The sequence below is a fragment of the Chamaea fasciata genome, unplaced genomic scaffold (assembly GCF_029207755.1).
Source record: "Chamaea fasciata isolate MVZ Bird 193981 ecotype frontalis unplaced genomic scaffold, bChaFas1.0.hap1 SCAF_31, whole genome shotgun sequence".
Classification (NCBI taxonomy): Eukaryota; Metazoa; Chordata; class Aves; order Passeriformes; family Sylviidae; genus Chamaea; species Chamaea fasciata.
The window spans coordinates 1-15,330 of NW_027094116.1; the positions used below are offsets into that span (position 1 = coordinate 1).

Below are 15,330 nucleotides of genomic sequence, written 5' to 3' on the forward strand. Positions count from 1 at the left end.
GCTTTCTTCTCTGCCTGACACATAAGCAATTCATTATGCACAGTTCTCCACAACTTGCTCATCTTTTTCGCTGGCTTATCATCATCTAACACTAATTCTCAAAGCTTATCCCCATACCTGCGCCATTCGGCTAATTCATGAACAGTATGGGGGTTAGCAAAAGAGCCATAAGATGTAGCATGGCTCAAAAGAGGGGGGAGCTCCTTATCTAAGTCAAGCCCCTTAAATCCCCGCTTTCTAAGAAAAGCGGTAAAGAGATCATACGCTGCTTGCCTTTCCATACTCACTGGTACAGTTGCAAACCCCCAGGCGTCGGCAGCGCGTAGCGGCAGGGCGCACCGATGTGACCACCCCGGGCGTAAATCCGCCGTCCAAAGGACCCGACCCCAATGCAGCTCTAAAGAGGGTAGGGGAGAAGCACGTTCGGGCGCCAAATGTTGGGTTAACCGGAGCCGCAGGAGAAGAGCCTCATGCTATCATGGTCAGCAAATCTCGTTTATTTCAGGTAGCATACACACATTTATATCTTCTATAATCAGCTCATACATATTGCAAAAGTTAAGCTCAGGATTGGTGCTCAGACTAAAAGTCAGCTACGCCTCTTTCTACATTCCTTTGTAGTTACATTGTTTGAGTAAGTTTTAGTTTAACCAGGCTTCTCCCTCTTATCTTTCAGCTACAATGTCTTGTTATCAGTCTTGTTATCGTATAGCAGCTGTGCTCAAGGAAATAGAAGCTTACTGCCTTGCTGGTTTACATGAGAGTTCCTGTGTGCTCAGCAAAACTCTCTCATGTCTGCGTGACCTTTTGCAGCTAGCCAGTTATCCATCACACTCTCCACACACCTGGCCCCGGAAAAGCGCGGTGCGCGGCGCATGGCTGCCTCCGCCAGCGCTGGTTCTGAGTGCTCGGAACCTGCTGATACAAGTGTGGCCACCACTGATCTGACAGCCCTGTGAGAGACCCGGGGATGGATGAGGGACCCGCGGCAGGGATGGGGGGTCTGGGCAGTAATGGGGGACTGCAGGCAGGGCTGGGGGTCCCCAGACGGGGCTGAGTGTCCCCAACCAGGGGACCCGGGGAGGCTGTGGGGGTGAGGCTCACCGTGCACTGTCACTGTCAGTGGCGCCGACTCCTGCAACGCTGATGATACGTCAGAGGACACCCAGCCCCGGCAGCGGTAGCGGCCACTGTGGCTCAGCTGCAGAGGGGACAGGGACAGCTCGGTGCCATTGAGGGACATCCTCACCTCCTCGTCCCCACGGTAGAATCACACCTTGGTGACTGACAGGCCCTGCCGCCATCGGCAGCGCAGTGTCACTGTGTCCCCCGCTACAGCTGCATCTGCACCGGCACCTGTAGCACCAGCCAGTCTGGGGGACACGAGGGTCCTGTCACACCACAGGGGTCCCATTTTCATGGGGACCCACCATTGGGTCACAGCCAGAGCACCAGGGGTCCCCAATTCCACAAACAGGGTCCCCCTGCACTGGAATGCTCTGGGATGTCCCTGTGTGCAGGGGACGAGCTCTGGTCAGACCAGGAGGTGACCCATGGAGCAGGGCCCACCCAGAGCCCTCAGGGTCCCACAGGTGCCACGCTGGGGACACCCAAAGCCCCCTCACCATTTGAGACTATCACAGGGGGGCTGAGCCCACTGCCAGGTCTGTAACAGCGGTAGGTGCCAGAATAGGTGACACTGACATTTTCAGGTCCGTTCGGCCCCCAGCTCCGCCCATCCTTGTACCAGGTGGTGGCACCGGCGGTCCCCGAGCCCTGGCAGGTCAGTGTCACCTGGTCCCACAGCACTGCCGGAATCCAGGGAGGCTCCACCAGGAGCTGGGTGGTCTGGGCACCTGCGGGTGACAGAGGACACCAGCCTGCCAGGGCCACCATGGGGCTGGGGACAGCAGGGTGGGGACATGGCATCCCCCGAGGACTCACCAGGGAGGCCGAGGGTGTGGGCTGGAAGGGAGAAGGGACAGGGCTGGGTGGGGTGGCCCCATGGAGACAGGTATGGGGGCACAGGGTGTGGGGGCTGTCCCTGAACTGTCCCCATGGGGACACTGGTGTGGCATAGATGTCTCGGAGATCGGGGAACTGCAGCCACCCCATCTCAGGCAGGACATGGGGACACTAAGGACACCCCAGACATGGGGAGCCCGTGCTGGCACAGGTCACTCCCCCAGTCCCACAGCCTCTGTCCCCATAGTCCATCTGCATGGTGCTTGTCCCCTTGTCCCTGTCCCTGCATCCCTGTTTCCCCGTCGCTGTCCTCACAGGTGCACCAGCCCCATAATTCCTCTCCCCACATTCTGGCCCCTCCAGTTCTGTCCCCCTTCTCCTGTCCCCATTGCCAGCCCATGACCCTGGTCACCCCATGCACTGGCTCTGCTGGCCTTGGGGACCTCAGGGGACCCCACAGCCCCCCTGTGCCCCCTCCCCACTGGTCTCTGCCCCACCAGGGCCCATCCCCGGGGTGTCAGGCCCGTGCCCGGGGCACTCACCCCACAGGAGCAGCGCCACCTTCCCGGCCATCTCCGTGTCCCTGGCCATCCAGGCTGGCTGTCACTCGCTGCTGTGGCCACCGGTCCCCTGGGTGGTGGCTCTTCCAAAGAATGGGGAAGGAAGTGACATCAGGCCGCGTCCCCAACATGGCTGTGGCCTTTGCTGGTGGCAGAGTGACCACAGGCTGTGGGCAGGGTGGGGACAAAGCTGGGTGGCACAAGGTGGGACAGGGGGTTCTCAGGAGTGGGGGGCTCAGGGGGTTTGGGGAACCAGGGATGGGCATCCAGGGCAATGGGAGTCCTGAGGAGGGGGAGTCACTCAGGAGAGGGGTGCCATGGGAATGGGGGACCCCAGGGCTCGGGGGACTCAGTGCAGGGAGTCCCAGGAGAGCGTGGGCTCCAGGGATTTGGGGTGATGGGATGGGTGTGCCAGGGATGGAGTGCAGGGGGAATGGAGGGTCCTGTGGGAATGAGGGGTCCTGAGAGAATCCAGGTCCTGGGGGAAGGGGCATTGTAGGGGATGGAATTTGTGGAGAGGATTCCTTGGGAATGGGGCTCCGGGGCCACGGAGATCCTGGGGAATGGCAATCCTGAGATGGGGCTCCACGGGACAGGAAACATAAGGAATGGGGCCCCCATGGTTTAGTTCCCAGGGGAACGGGGGACCCAGGGATGGGCAGTGACTGTGAAATGGGGGGGCGGGTTCTCTCCTGGGGGGCACAGCCAGGGGGTCCTGTCCTGGGGGATGGCAGCTCCGGGAGGGTTCCAGACTCCTCCATTCTCACTCGTCCCCTGCAGGATGTCAGCCGGCAAGAGCAGCTCGGGAATGGAGCCCCAGGCAGGAAGGAGCTCCCCAACTCCTCCTCCTTGAAGCCAGTGGCCATCCAAGTGTGGGGCCCAGCCATGGCCCAGCCCCAGTGCACAGGGATGGGCATTGGCCAGCCCTGCTCTGGCCAGCCCCAGGTGGCAGCCACGACCTGAGGCTCCCCCCGCCCCCTTGGCTTTGATTCTGGCAGCTTTAGAGCGGCTGCAAAGGTGACAATTCTGTGGCAGGAAAAGGCCTGGCTGTGGTTTGCTGGGCCCTGCAAGAAGCACAAAAGCCAATGGGAGCCCAAGCAGTGGCTCTGCGAGGGCCTTGGATGGTTTTCAGAGCAGGGCTGGCTGCAAACCCCCCTGCAGGGGCAGCTGTGAGGGAAGCAGTCCGGAAATGCAGCAATTTATCATTTTGTCCCTCTCAGCAAGGGGCTGAGAGAGCCCCAGAAGTTCTGCAAATCCCACATCCATCTGCTCAACAGCCTAACCGGGACCCTCCTCCTTCTTATCTCAAACCTGCAGCCCTTTGGAACCTCATGGAAAGAATATTTGGGTTCTGGCTGCAGCCACCAGACCAGAGGGAAAAGTGTGGAAATGTTGAGCCGGGGCTCTGCCCACAGTCATGGTGTGGCTCTGGGGAATGACCTTGTATCGATTCCAGGTGTCCCCAAAGCTGCTCCATCCCTGCCCTCCTCACCTGCACAGGGCACGGGGAATGGACAGGGCTCTGCCCCGCCCCTGCCCTGCCCATTCCGAGTGCCCAAAGCTGTGGGGGCGTCACCCTGGCCAAGGGCGGTCCCGACACATGGCGACAGTGGCTTGGGACACGCTCTCACAGTCGGTTCAGACACGCCGTGACAGTCCCGGCACTCGCAGCGCCATGGCAGCTGGGCCCCTTCCCCGTGCTCTGGGACCACCGTGCCGGTCCCTCCTTTCCGCAGAGCCCAGCCCAGGGTCTCTGCTCCCCCGCCCTGCCGGGGTCTCCCTTCGGCCGTTTCGGGCCCTCCACCCTCGGGGCTCCCCAGGCCCCTGGTTGTTTAGTGGAAGCCAAAACTGGAGAATTCCATTCCTAAAGCCCAACAGGGCTGAACAAACACCACTTGTGCCAGTTTAACCAAAAAGCTGCATTTTGGGCTGAAGTGTATCGAAACCGACCGTGTGCCCTCCTTGCACTGGGAGGGGGAATGTGCCGCCACTGGGACTATAGGAGTACTGGGAAGGGAAAGGGGGAGCCCCTGGGTGTACTGGGAACAATGGGAGGGGAAATGGGGAAGCCGTGGTGGTACTGGGAGATGGAATGGGGAGCACTGGGTGCTCTGTGCACCAGCCCCTTCTCCTGACCACCACCTCAGGCTGGATGGCAACCACAGAAGCCCAGGGTGAGGGGATCCCCGGTGTCCCCCAGTGCCCCCCAGTTTCCTCAGTGTCACGGCACACTCTCGTAGATGTTGCTGGTATCCTGTGGTCGTCCATGGGGTCCTGGCAGCTCTGCATAGGTCACCGTGGTGTCCTTGGGGAGGGCAGCACTGGGGAGCCCTGTGAGAGACACTGGCTGGGGGGACCCGGCTGGGGGTGACACCAGCGGGTGACGTGTCCCTGTATTCCCCTGTCCCCGTACTCACCCCCTGCCCGCTCGATTTTCACAACATGGGTGTACAGAACCTCCTCCTCCTCTGGGGGGGCCAGGGGCTGTGGATGTGCCCTGTGGGGATGGAGGGGTTTTGGGAGCACATGGAGGGTTCAGGGTGTGAGAGTAGAAGAGGGGTTGTGAATGGAGCCCCCCACTCACCTTTCCTGCTTCTTCCTGGTGGCTGCAAAGGAGAGGGAAGGGGTGACTGTGGGATCCCCAGGGCCCTGACCACCCACGGGAATCCTGAACCACCACCAGACCCTCAATTCCCACAGGACCCCTGAGCATCTCTAGAGCCCCCCAGAACCCCTGAACCGGTGCCCTGAGCACCCAGAACCCCAAGTGCAGCAGGGAGGGAGACCCTCAAAAATCCCCCAGGACCCCAAAAGAAAACCCAACATTGCTGTGTGACCCTCCCACAACTGCCCAAATCGCCCAGGACACTCAGCCAAGGACACTGGGGGCTCAGCACAACCCAAGTCAGGAGCTGTGGGTACCACCCTATCACCCCTTCAGTCTGGGGGCTTCCCACCCCTCTCGGGGAACCCCGTTCCCCCCATGGTCACCCACCAATGCGGTGCCACCAGTGCCAGGCCATGATGACACCCAGGAGCAGGAGCAAGAACAACAGGGAACCACTGACCCCTGCAGCCACTGTTGGGGACAAAGGGGAACACAGAGGGGTCACCCATCACCCCAGGGGTCCTGCAACCATTGTGACCTCAGGTGACCCATCCTGTTTCCTGTTCCCTGTTCCCTCTCTGTCACTGCCAGAGAGAGTGGGGGAAAACTGAGGTCACCGAACCCCCGGGAGTGTCAGACCACCAGGGTGTCCCCCTGTGAGCCCACCTGTGACCCAGGGTGTGCCAGGGGTCACCTCCAGGGCCAGCTCAGGGCTGAGTGCCCGGAACACACGGTGCCCGTCCTGTCCCAGCTGGTTGGTGGCCTCGCACTGGTAGGTGCCCGAATGTCCCACATTGACTTCCTCAATCACCAGGACGGGACCCCGGGCCACCTCCTGGCCATTGTGCAGCCAGGTGAAGGTGACAGGGGCTGAGCCCACCTGCACCGCGCAGCGCAGGGTCACGGAGTCACCTGCTTGCACCTGGTGTGACAGGGGCCGGAGGGTGATGGTGGCATTGGCCACGGGCACTGCGGGGACACAGACAGGGTGAGGGTGGGGGAAGGGCTGGCAGCCAACAAGAGGGACAGGGACATGGGGATGAGAGTTTCCTGGAGCATGCTGTGGGTGAGGCCACCCCCAGCCCGAGGGTCACACTCACCAAGGACGGTGACATTCAGGGGGACACTCTCGGCCGTGCTTTCCCCATCACTGACCCGGCACTGGTATTGGCTGCTGTCATTGTCCCCAACATGGCGCAGCTCCAGGCGGGGTCCACTGACCAGCGGTGTCCCAGAGCCCCCCCGGTGCCAGGTGAAGGACCGGGGACCTGTCCCCGTGGCCACAGAGCAGCTCAGCACCAGACGGTCCCCCAGTGCCACCTGTCCCCCGGGGGGCCGCACTGACACGGACACCCCCGAGACAGGGACCCCTGCGGGGAGACACAGGTAAGATGATCTTGCCATGATGGGTGGAGGACACAAGACGGGAAGGAGGGGGGATTGGAGGGGAGCACAGAGGACCCCAGTGAGAAGTGGACCCTGGGAGGTGCGTTGGGATCTGGTGACCATGGAGTGACCCCATGGAAAGGTGGAGAGAGTCAGGCAGGGATGGGGGACTACACAAGAGACTGAGGAGACTCAGGGAATGATGTGGGGTTTGGAGAGGGGTGGGTGGACCCAGGGACGGAAGTGCAACCAGAGGGTTGAGCGGGGACCTTGGAAGGGGTGTGAGATGCCAGGGAGGGGTGGGGGGACAGACAGAGAGATGAGGGATGCGGAGAGGGAACCAGGCAGTCATGGGGGAACAAGGAGGCACTTGGGAAATTTTGGGTGACGCAGGGAGGAGTGAAGGGAAGGATGAAGGATGCAGGTAGAGGGGGGAAGCCCTCGGAGGATGTCAGGGTTGCCTGTCCCCATCCCTGCACTCACTGCGCACTGTCACTGTCACCAGCTGTGACTGCATCCACTCTGGCATTACAGCCCCCACCCTGCCCCTGCAGCGGTAGCGGCCGCTGTGGTGCAGCTGCAGGGGGGACAGGGACAGATCGGTCCTGTCATGGGGCCCTCCCAAATCCTTCCTTTCATGGAAGAAGTGCACGTTGGTAAGCGATTTGCCCTGGTAGCTCCGGCAGCGCAGTGTCACCGTGTCCCCCTCCAGCAGTGGCCGCGCCGGCACCTGAAGCACCAGCCAGTCTGGGGGACAGAGGGGTCCTGTCACACCAGGGGCATCTGAAGAGTCCTGATGACACTGGGGGGCATCAGGGGCCACCCATTGCAAGGGAAGAGTCCCCTCAGACTGGGATGCTCTGGGATGTCCCTGTGTGCAGGGGACGGACTCTAGTCACACCAGGAGGTGACCCATAGAGCAGAGACCACCCAGAGCCCTTGGGGACCCTGCAGGTGCCAGGCTGGAGACCCTGAAACCCCCCTCACCATTTAAGACTCTAACGGGGAGGCTGCGCCCACTGCCGGGTCTGTCACACTCGTAGCTGCCACTCTCGGTGACAGTGAAGTGTCCGGATCTCTGATGTCCCCAGCGCTGCCCATCCTTGTACCAGGTGGTGGCACCGGCGGTCCCCGAGCCCTGGCAGGTCAGTGTCACCTTGTCCCACAGCGCTGCTGGTGTCCAGGGAGGCTCCACCAGGATCTCAGTGGTCTGGGCACCTGCGGGTGACAGGGGACACCAGCCTGCCAGGGCCACCACGGGGCTGGGGACAGCGGGGTGGAGACATGGCATCTGCCGAGGACTCACCAGCAAGGCCGAGGGTCTGGGCTGGAAGGGAGAAGGGACAAGGGCTGGATGGGGGGGCCCCTGCAGGGACAGCAGCACCTGGGGAATCCGGTGCTGTGTCTCACTGCAGACTGTCCCCAAAGGAACACTGGTGTAGCACAGAGGTGTTGAGGTAAGACACACCTCAGTCACCCTGGGCTGAGGCAGGACATGGGGACACTGTGGACACCCCATGCTCATCCAGGACACCACCACCATCCTCACAGCTCCTGTCCCGACAGCCACATCGTCATTGCCCTGTGCCCATGATCCCATTCTAATCGCACCTGTCTTCATGCCCCATCCCCATGGTATGTGGCCCTTGTCCCTGTCCCTGCATCCCTGTTCCCCTGTCCCTACCTTGAGGACCTCAGGGGACCCCGCAGCCCCCCTGTGCCCCCTCCCCACCGGTCTCTGCCTCACCAGGGCCCATCCCCGGGGTGTCAGGCCCGTGCCCGGGGCACTCACCCCACAGGAGCAGCGCCACCTTCCCGGCCATCCCCGTGTCCCCGGCCATCCAGGCTGGCTGTCACTCGCTGCTGTGGCCACCGGTCCCCTGGGTGGCGGCTCTTTGGACGAATAGAAAGGTCGCACCTCATCCCCACGTGTTGGTGGGGGCAGGGTGGGGGAAAGGTGGAGACACAGCAGGGGACAGGCTGGGGACATTATGGGATGGTCTGGCGGCTAAGTGGGGGATGGTGTTCCCAGGAGTGGGGGTCTCAGGGGTTGTGGAGAGCCAAAAATGGGTGTTCTTGAGAATGGGGGTCCGAGGGAATGGGGGTCTCCATGTCTAGGGGGAATTCAGAGATGGAGGTGAATTTGCTCTAATTACCAGACGCCCAGTTGGTTGAGACAAAATTAAACATGCAGGAAATAAAGGCAAAAATGTTTCCCCACAGCATTTTTATCCCAGTGAAAAAAAAACTCAGCAAAATCACGCTGAAAATGTAGAAAACGATCTAGCTGATAGAATACTTTTAATTGTTGCCCTCCCAACAAGTCACAATAAAAACATAAACAAATCACAGAGAAACGAGACTTTCTGGTTCCCTTTAGGAGCCCATTGGTGCATCCCACAGCAGCGTTTGCTTGTGGATAACACAGAGTGTGGAATCTCCCTGAGTCTCCAGCAGGTCCATGGGATTGTTCCCGGCCTGCTGGCAGCAACCCAGCCCACAGGGAAGGCTTTGGTTGGGCCACATTTAGGAACTCTGCCCATTTTCCTCCTTCCCACCCTGAAACTTGATTTACTTCCCATGGCTTCTGCTCCCAACAGGGGAGAAGCTCTGTCCATCCTTGGAACAGAGCACAGGAATCCGTGGAAATGCCTGTGTGCCCCACAGGGTCTGCTTCCCTGGGAAATGCACTCCACCCTGCCCTGAATTCCCCTGCCTGGGCACTCCCTGCTCCTGCTGGGACACCCCTGTTCCCCAGATCCACGGCTGGAGCCCCTGCTCAGTATTTTCAAACTTTTCCCTCTTCTGGTGTCCACATCCAGAACCCAAACATTCTTTCTGGGAGGTTCCAAAGGGCTGCAGGTTTTGTTCAGGTAGGAGGGTCCCGGTCAGGTTGTTGAGCAGATGGGTGTGGGATCTGCAGAACTTCTGGGGCTCTCTCAGCCCCTTGCTGAGAGGGACAAAATGATCAATTGCTGCATTTCTGGACTGCTTCCCTCACAGCTGCCCCTGCAGGGGGGTTTGCAGCCAGCCCTGCTCTGAAAACCATCCAAGGCCCTCGCAGAGCCACTGCTTGGGCTCCCATTGGCTTTTGTGCTTCTTGCAGGGCCCAACAAACCACAGCCAGACCTTTTCCTGCCACAGAATTGTCACCTTTGCAGCAGCTCTCAAGCTGCCAGAATCAAAGCCAAGGGGGCGGGGGGAGCCTCAGGTCGTGGCTGCCACCTGGGGCTGGCCAGAGCAGGGCTGGCCAATGCCCATCCCTGTGCACTGGGGCTGGGCCATGGCTGGGCCCCACACTTGGATGGCCACTGGCTTCAAGGAGGAGGAGTTGGGGAGCTCCTCCCTGCCTGGGGCTCCATTCCCAAGCTGCTCTTGCCGGCTCACATCCTGCAGGGGATGAGTGAGAATGGAGAAGTCTGGACCCCGCCTGGAGCTGCCATCCCCCAGGACAGGACCCCTTGGAACGCATGTGTCCCCTGTGAGGCAGAACCCACCCCCCGTGTGACACTCAGCACAAACGGCCTCTTCCTTCTGCTGCAGGAGAGAGAAAGTGAAAGTGTTGAGGGACACAGCCCGACACCCCCATCCCCCACAGCCTCCCACCCCTCCCTGCAGACCCCTCACCTCTGCTTCCCCCACGCTGGGATTCTCCCAACCCGTTCCCTGCTCAGGTGCCCCCCAGGGTTATCAAGGCATGAAATGGGGCGTTGTGAAATTGAGGGGAATGAGGAAGAAAATGGATAATGTGGAGAGGAAAATATCACTGGGGATTAGCCCCTCAGAATTGCCTTGTGGTGCCTCCCCCAAACCAGACACATATGAGGGGGTCAGTGCAGGTCCCTGGGTCTACCCAAAAGGTGAGGTACACCCCTTGAAGGAGCTGTGACCCATGGGCTCATCGGGCCACTGTCCATCCCTGGAACCCCATTCCCATGGGAACTCAAACAGAGGACCTCCATTTCTTATGTCCCCTCTCCCTGGAACCCCCACCCGAGTACTTACATTCCCTAAGATCTCCATGGCCCAGGACCCCCATTCAGAGGAACCCTCTCCACAAATGACATGCCCTACAACCCCCCTTCCCCCAGGACATGAATTCTCTCAGAAGATCCCCATTCCCACGAGCCTGACCCATTCCCCCTGCACTCCATTCCTAGTACACCCATCCCATGACTCGAAGTCCCTGGAGCCCATGTTCCCCTGGGACTCCCATCCCTGAGTCCCCCAGCCCTGGGGACCCCAAGTCCCATGACACCCCCATCCCTGGTGACTCCCACTCCTCAGTAGCTCCATTCCCCTGGACACCCATCCTTGGCTCCCCAAAACCATTAAGCATCCCACTCCTGGAACCCCCTGTCCCATCTTGTGCCACCCAGCCTTGTCCCCACCCTGTCCCCACCCTGCTCACAGCCTGTCACCAGCTTGTGGCCAACCTGACCCCAGCAAGTGCCACCTACGCATGAGGATGAGACCTGACCTCACTTCCTTCCCATTTTGCCAAAGAACTTCCACTGAGCCGACAGCTGCCCCTGGCAGTGAGTGACAGCCAGTGCACATGGCTGGGGACACGGGGATGGCCGGGAAGGTGGCGCTGCTCCTGTGGGGTGAGTGCCCCGGGCACGGGCCTGACACCCCGGGGATGGACCCTGGTGGGGCAGAGAACGGTGGGGAGGGGGCACAGGGGGGCTGTGGGGTCCCCTGAGGTCCCCAAGGCCAGCAGAGCCAGTGCATGGGCATGGACCCCAGTGTGAGCAGAGGAGTGGGGTGGTTGTGGGGACAGGAAAAGGGGGACAAGAAGAGGGGAAATGGGATGTGGGGACAGGAACAGGGGGATAGAGATGTGGGGACAAGGATGTGGCAAAGGAACCTTGGGGCTGTAGCAGTTGTGGGGACAGGTACAGGGGCACAGGGATGCAGGGCCAGGGACAAGAGCCATGTACCATGCAGATGGGCTGTGGGGATGAGTTCCATTAGAATGGGATGACGGGCCATGGGGATGTTGCTGATGGGACCAGGGCTGTGAGGATGGTGGTGGTGACCTGTAGGAGCATGGGGTGTCCACAGTGTCCCCATGTTCTGCCTCAGCCCAGGGTGACTGAGGTGTCCCTGTCCTCAAGACCTCTGTGCTACACCAGTGTTCCCACTGCAGACAGTCTGGGGACAGACACCACACCATGTCCCCCAGGTGCTGCTGTCCCCACCCAACCCTGTCCCTTCTCCCTTCCAGCCCAGACCCTCGGCCTCGCTGGTGAGTCCCCAGGGGATGCCATGTCCCCACCCCGCTGTCCCCAGCCCCATGGTGGCCCTGGCAGGCTGGTGTCCTCTGTCACCCGCAGGTGCCCAGACCACCCAGCTCCTGGTGGAGCCCCCCTGGAGGCCGGCGGTGCCGTGGGACCGGGTGACACTGACCTGCCAGGGCTCGGGGACTGCCGGTGCCACCACCTGGTACAAGGACGGGCAGCGCTGGTGGCTGGAGGGGCCCGACCGCTTCACTGCCACCGAGAGTGGCAGCTACGAGTGTGACAGACCTGGCAGTGGGCTCAGCCCCCCCGTGACAGTCTCAGACGGTGAGGGAGATTTGGGTGTCCTCAACCCACCACCTGTGGCACCCCGAGGGCTCTGGGTGGGCTCCGCTCCATGGGTCACTTCTTGGTGTGGCCTGAGCCTGTCCCCTGCACACGGGGACATCCCAGAGCATCCCAGTGCGGGGGGACCCTGTTTGTGGAATTGGGGACCCCTGGTGCTCTGGCTGTGACCCAATGGGGTCCCCACAAAAACGAGACCACCCCAGTGTGATGGGACCCCTGTGTCCCATAGGCCCCTTGGTGCTGCAGGTGCCGGCACGGCCACTGCTGGAGGGGGACACGGTGAAACTGCGCTGCCGATGCCGGTGGGACCTGTTGGTCACTGAGGTGCGATTCTACCGTGGGAACAAGGAGCTGATTAAGACCCTCCCCAGGACCGAGCTGTCCCTGTCCCCTCTGCACCTGCACCACAGCGGCCGCTACCGCTGCCGGGTCTGGGTGAACTCCGGGGTATCACGGGGGTGGCAGGAGTCAGCGCCGGTGACAGTGACAGTGCACGGTGAGCCTCACCCCCACAGCCTCCCTGGGTCCCCTGGTTGGGGACCCCCAGTACTGCCTGCAGTCCCCCATTACTGCCCAGATCCCCTATCTCTGCTACGTGTCTTGAATCCATTCCCGGCTCTCTCACAGGATCCCCCAGCCCTACGTGGGCACCCCCATCTTTCCTGTAAACTTTTCCTTTGACCCCCCATCACTGCTTGAGTCTCCCTCCTCATCTACACATCCCTCACTGGGTCGCTTCGCCCATCTCTGAGTCAACCCCACCCCTCCCTGCTCTGCCCCCACGGTCCCCAGGTCACACCATCCCCTCCCTGGGTCCCCACACCCTCCCTGGGTTACCCCCCTGCCTCTCCAGGTGTCCCCTCCCTGAACCCCCCCATGTTCTTTAGGGTTCCTTTCCAGGCTCTGCCCCCCCCTCTTATTCACTGGGATTCCCCTGCCCCTCTCCACCCCCCCCTCCTGCCCCGTGTTCCTCACTGTCCCCTGGTGTCCCTCACTGACCCTTGCTGTCCCCTCTCCTACAGAGGTCCTGCTTACGGGGGTGTCCGTGTCAGCACAGCCCCCTGGGGGACAGGTGGCACTGGGGGACTGCCTGGTGCTGAGCTGTGCAGTGGCCGCGGGGACAGGTCCCCTGTCCTTCACCTGGCACCGTGGGGGCTAAGGGACACTGCTGGGCACCGGCCCCAACCTGGAGCTGCGCCGCGTTGGGGACAATGACAGTGGCCAGTATCACTGCCGGGTCAGCGATGGGGACAGCGTAGAGGAGAGTGTCCCCCTGAATGTCCCCATCCTGGGTGAGCAGGACCCTCGGGCTGGGGGTGATCCCAACCGCAGCGCCCCCATCCCACCTCACCAGATGCCAGCCCTGTCTGTGTCCCCACAGTGCCCGTGGCCAATGTCACCATCACCCCCGGTCCCCTGTCACACCAGGTGCACGCAGGTGACCCCGTGACCCTGCGCTGCTCAGTGCAGGTGGGCTCAGCCCGTCACCTTCACCTGGCTGCACAATGGCCAGGAGGTGGCCCGGGGTCCCGTTCTGGAGCTTGGGAAAATCAGTGTGGAACATTCAGGCACCTACCAGTGCATGGCCACCAACCAGTTGGGACAGGACGGGCACCGCGTGTTCCGGGCACTCAGCCCTGAGCTGGCCCTGGAGGTGACCCCTGACTCACCCTGGGCCACAGGTGGGCTCACAAGGGGTCACCGGGGTGTTCAGGACACCCAGGGTTCACACTGACCCAAATGTTTCCCCCTCTGTCCCCAGCAGTGGCTGTGAATGTCGGCAGGACCCTCCTGTTCCTGCTCCTGCTCCTGGCTGTCATCGGGGGCTGTCACTGCTGGCACCACTGGGATGGGTGACAATGAGGAGGATGGGGGTCCTGGAGTGAGGGGAAGCCCCCAGAGTGGGAGCAGAGCTGGGCCAGCACCCAGGGCCCCTGAGCTGGGGAAAACTGAGCCCACAGTGAGCTCGGCTGGGGGTCCTGGGGGATTTGGGGGGAATTTGGAGAATTTGGAGAATTAGTTGTGTTCCAGGGCCATCCCTGGGTGGGCTTTGAGGAGCATTGGGGTGCCACTGTGAACTCCTGGATGGTTTGGGGACGTCTTCAAGGGCCATACAGGGATGTTGGGGGATCTTTCTGGTGGCCTGGGGGAGTTTGGGGGGTGCCTCTCTCTGCCTGGCTTGAGGTTCTGGGGCACAGTGGGTCAGAGACACTGAGGGGTGGTGGGGGCACTGCAGAAGTTTTGGGGGATTCCAGGGGTGCTTGGAGTGACTGGGGGGGAATCAGGTGTCTGTTGGGAATCAGGGCTTCAGTGGAAATTAGGGGTCCTGTGGGTGTTTGATGCTGCCAAGTTCCCAGGAAGGTTCAGTGGTCCTGGGGTCCCCAAGGTCACCCTCTCTCCTTAATCTTGCAGCTGCCAGGAAGCCCCAGGACAGGTGAGTGGGGGGCTCTGGCTGGGACTCTCCTTTGCCCCTCCCCAGACACCCCTCAGACCCCTCTTATCCCCACAGGACCCCCCCAGAGGAGGGGGCAGTGCTGGACCCCCACGTCATGGGCACTGAGCAGGCAGGGGGTGAGTACAGGGGGGACACGGAAACATCATCCCCAGGTGTCACCCCCCACTCAGGTCCCCACAACTGGTGTCACTCTCCGGGCCCCCACTGGTGTCCCCTGGTCCTGCCACACCTCGGGATCCACAAGTGACCAACGCAGATGTGCCAGGACCCCATGAGGGACAGTAGGATCCCCATGACACCTTTGAGAGTGGGCTGTGACACTGGGGACACTGGCAGCGCTGGGGGACATCGATTCCCCTCAGCGGTCCCTTCTTCCTCTTCACGGCACCCCACTGGGCTCGTCCTTCCCTCACCCAGTGCTGGGCCGGCCCATGACCCTTTTCCCTCTACTGTACCTGAACTTCAGCATTTTGATTAAACTGTGTGAGAAACAAGGCTCACTCCTTAATATCTTTAAATATTAATAAGGTAGAAAAGGGACAGCAAACAGCGTGCTGGGTGCTGGGCAACAGCCCAAGGCGCACAGTTCTCTATAACAATTCTTCTTGTGTACCTTTTCATTGTATTGATTGAATACATATTCAAGAAGATTATGCATATTTCAAAAATACTTTCGAGTTTACATGTTCTGGGCGTTCTTTTGCTTGGTTTCACCCATGACTCATTTTCTTACAGTGCATGCCTGTGCTGGTTTTGCATTGATTG

General features: G+C 61.1%; 2 protein-coding genes and 2 long non-coding RNA genes across 4 annotated transcripts; 1 reads left to right on the plus strand and 3 right to left on the minus strand.

Annotated features, from left to right (window-relative positions):
* Positions 1-481: 481 nt before the first annotated feature.
* On the minus strand, positions 482-1,368 carry LOC136303055 (uncharacterized). The gene is made up of 2 exons (XR_010724156.1): positions 1,105-1,368; positions 482-915 (listed from the first exon to the last, which is right to left on the minus strand). It is a non-coding gene; the product is annotated as an uncharacterized lncRNA (long non-coding RNA).
* A 3,061-nt stretch (positions 1,369-4,429) lies between these two features.
* On the minus strand, positions 4,430-5,171 carry LOC136303091 (uncharacterized). The gene is made up of 2 exons (XR_010724161.1): positions 4,943-5,171; positions 4,430-4,856 (listed from the first exon to the last, which is right to left on the minus strand). It is a non-coding gene; the product is annotated as an uncharacterized lncRNA (long non-coding RNA).
* A 341-nt stretch (positions 5,172-5,512) lies between these two features.
* On the minus strand, positions 5,513-6,537 carry LOC136302875 (Fc receptor-like protein 2). Its single transcript, XM_066206468.1, has 3 exons — positions 6,234-6,537; positions 5,800-6,102; positions 5,513-5,604 (listed from the first exon to the last, which is right to left on the minus strand). Exons 1-3 carry the CDS (start codon positions 6,535-6,537, stop codon positions 5,513-5,515), a joined length of 699 nt encoding a protein of 232 aa, XP_066062565.1.
* Positions 6,538-11,095: 4,558 nt separating this feature from the next.
* LOC136302876 (putative high affinity immunoglobulin gamma Fc receptor IB) lies at positions 11,096-13,967 on the plus strand. The gene is made up of 7 exons (XM_066206470.1): positions 11,096-11,126; positions 11,750-11,770; positions 11,859-12,089; positions 12,340-12,606; positions 13,271-13,475; positions 13,581-13,792; positions 13,873-13,967. Exons 1-7 carry the CDS (start codon positions 11,096-11,098, stop codon positions 13,965-13,967), a joined length of 1,062 nt encoding a protein of 353 aa, XP_066062567.1.
* The last annotated feature ends 1,363 nt before the right edge of the window (positions 13,968-15,330 follow it).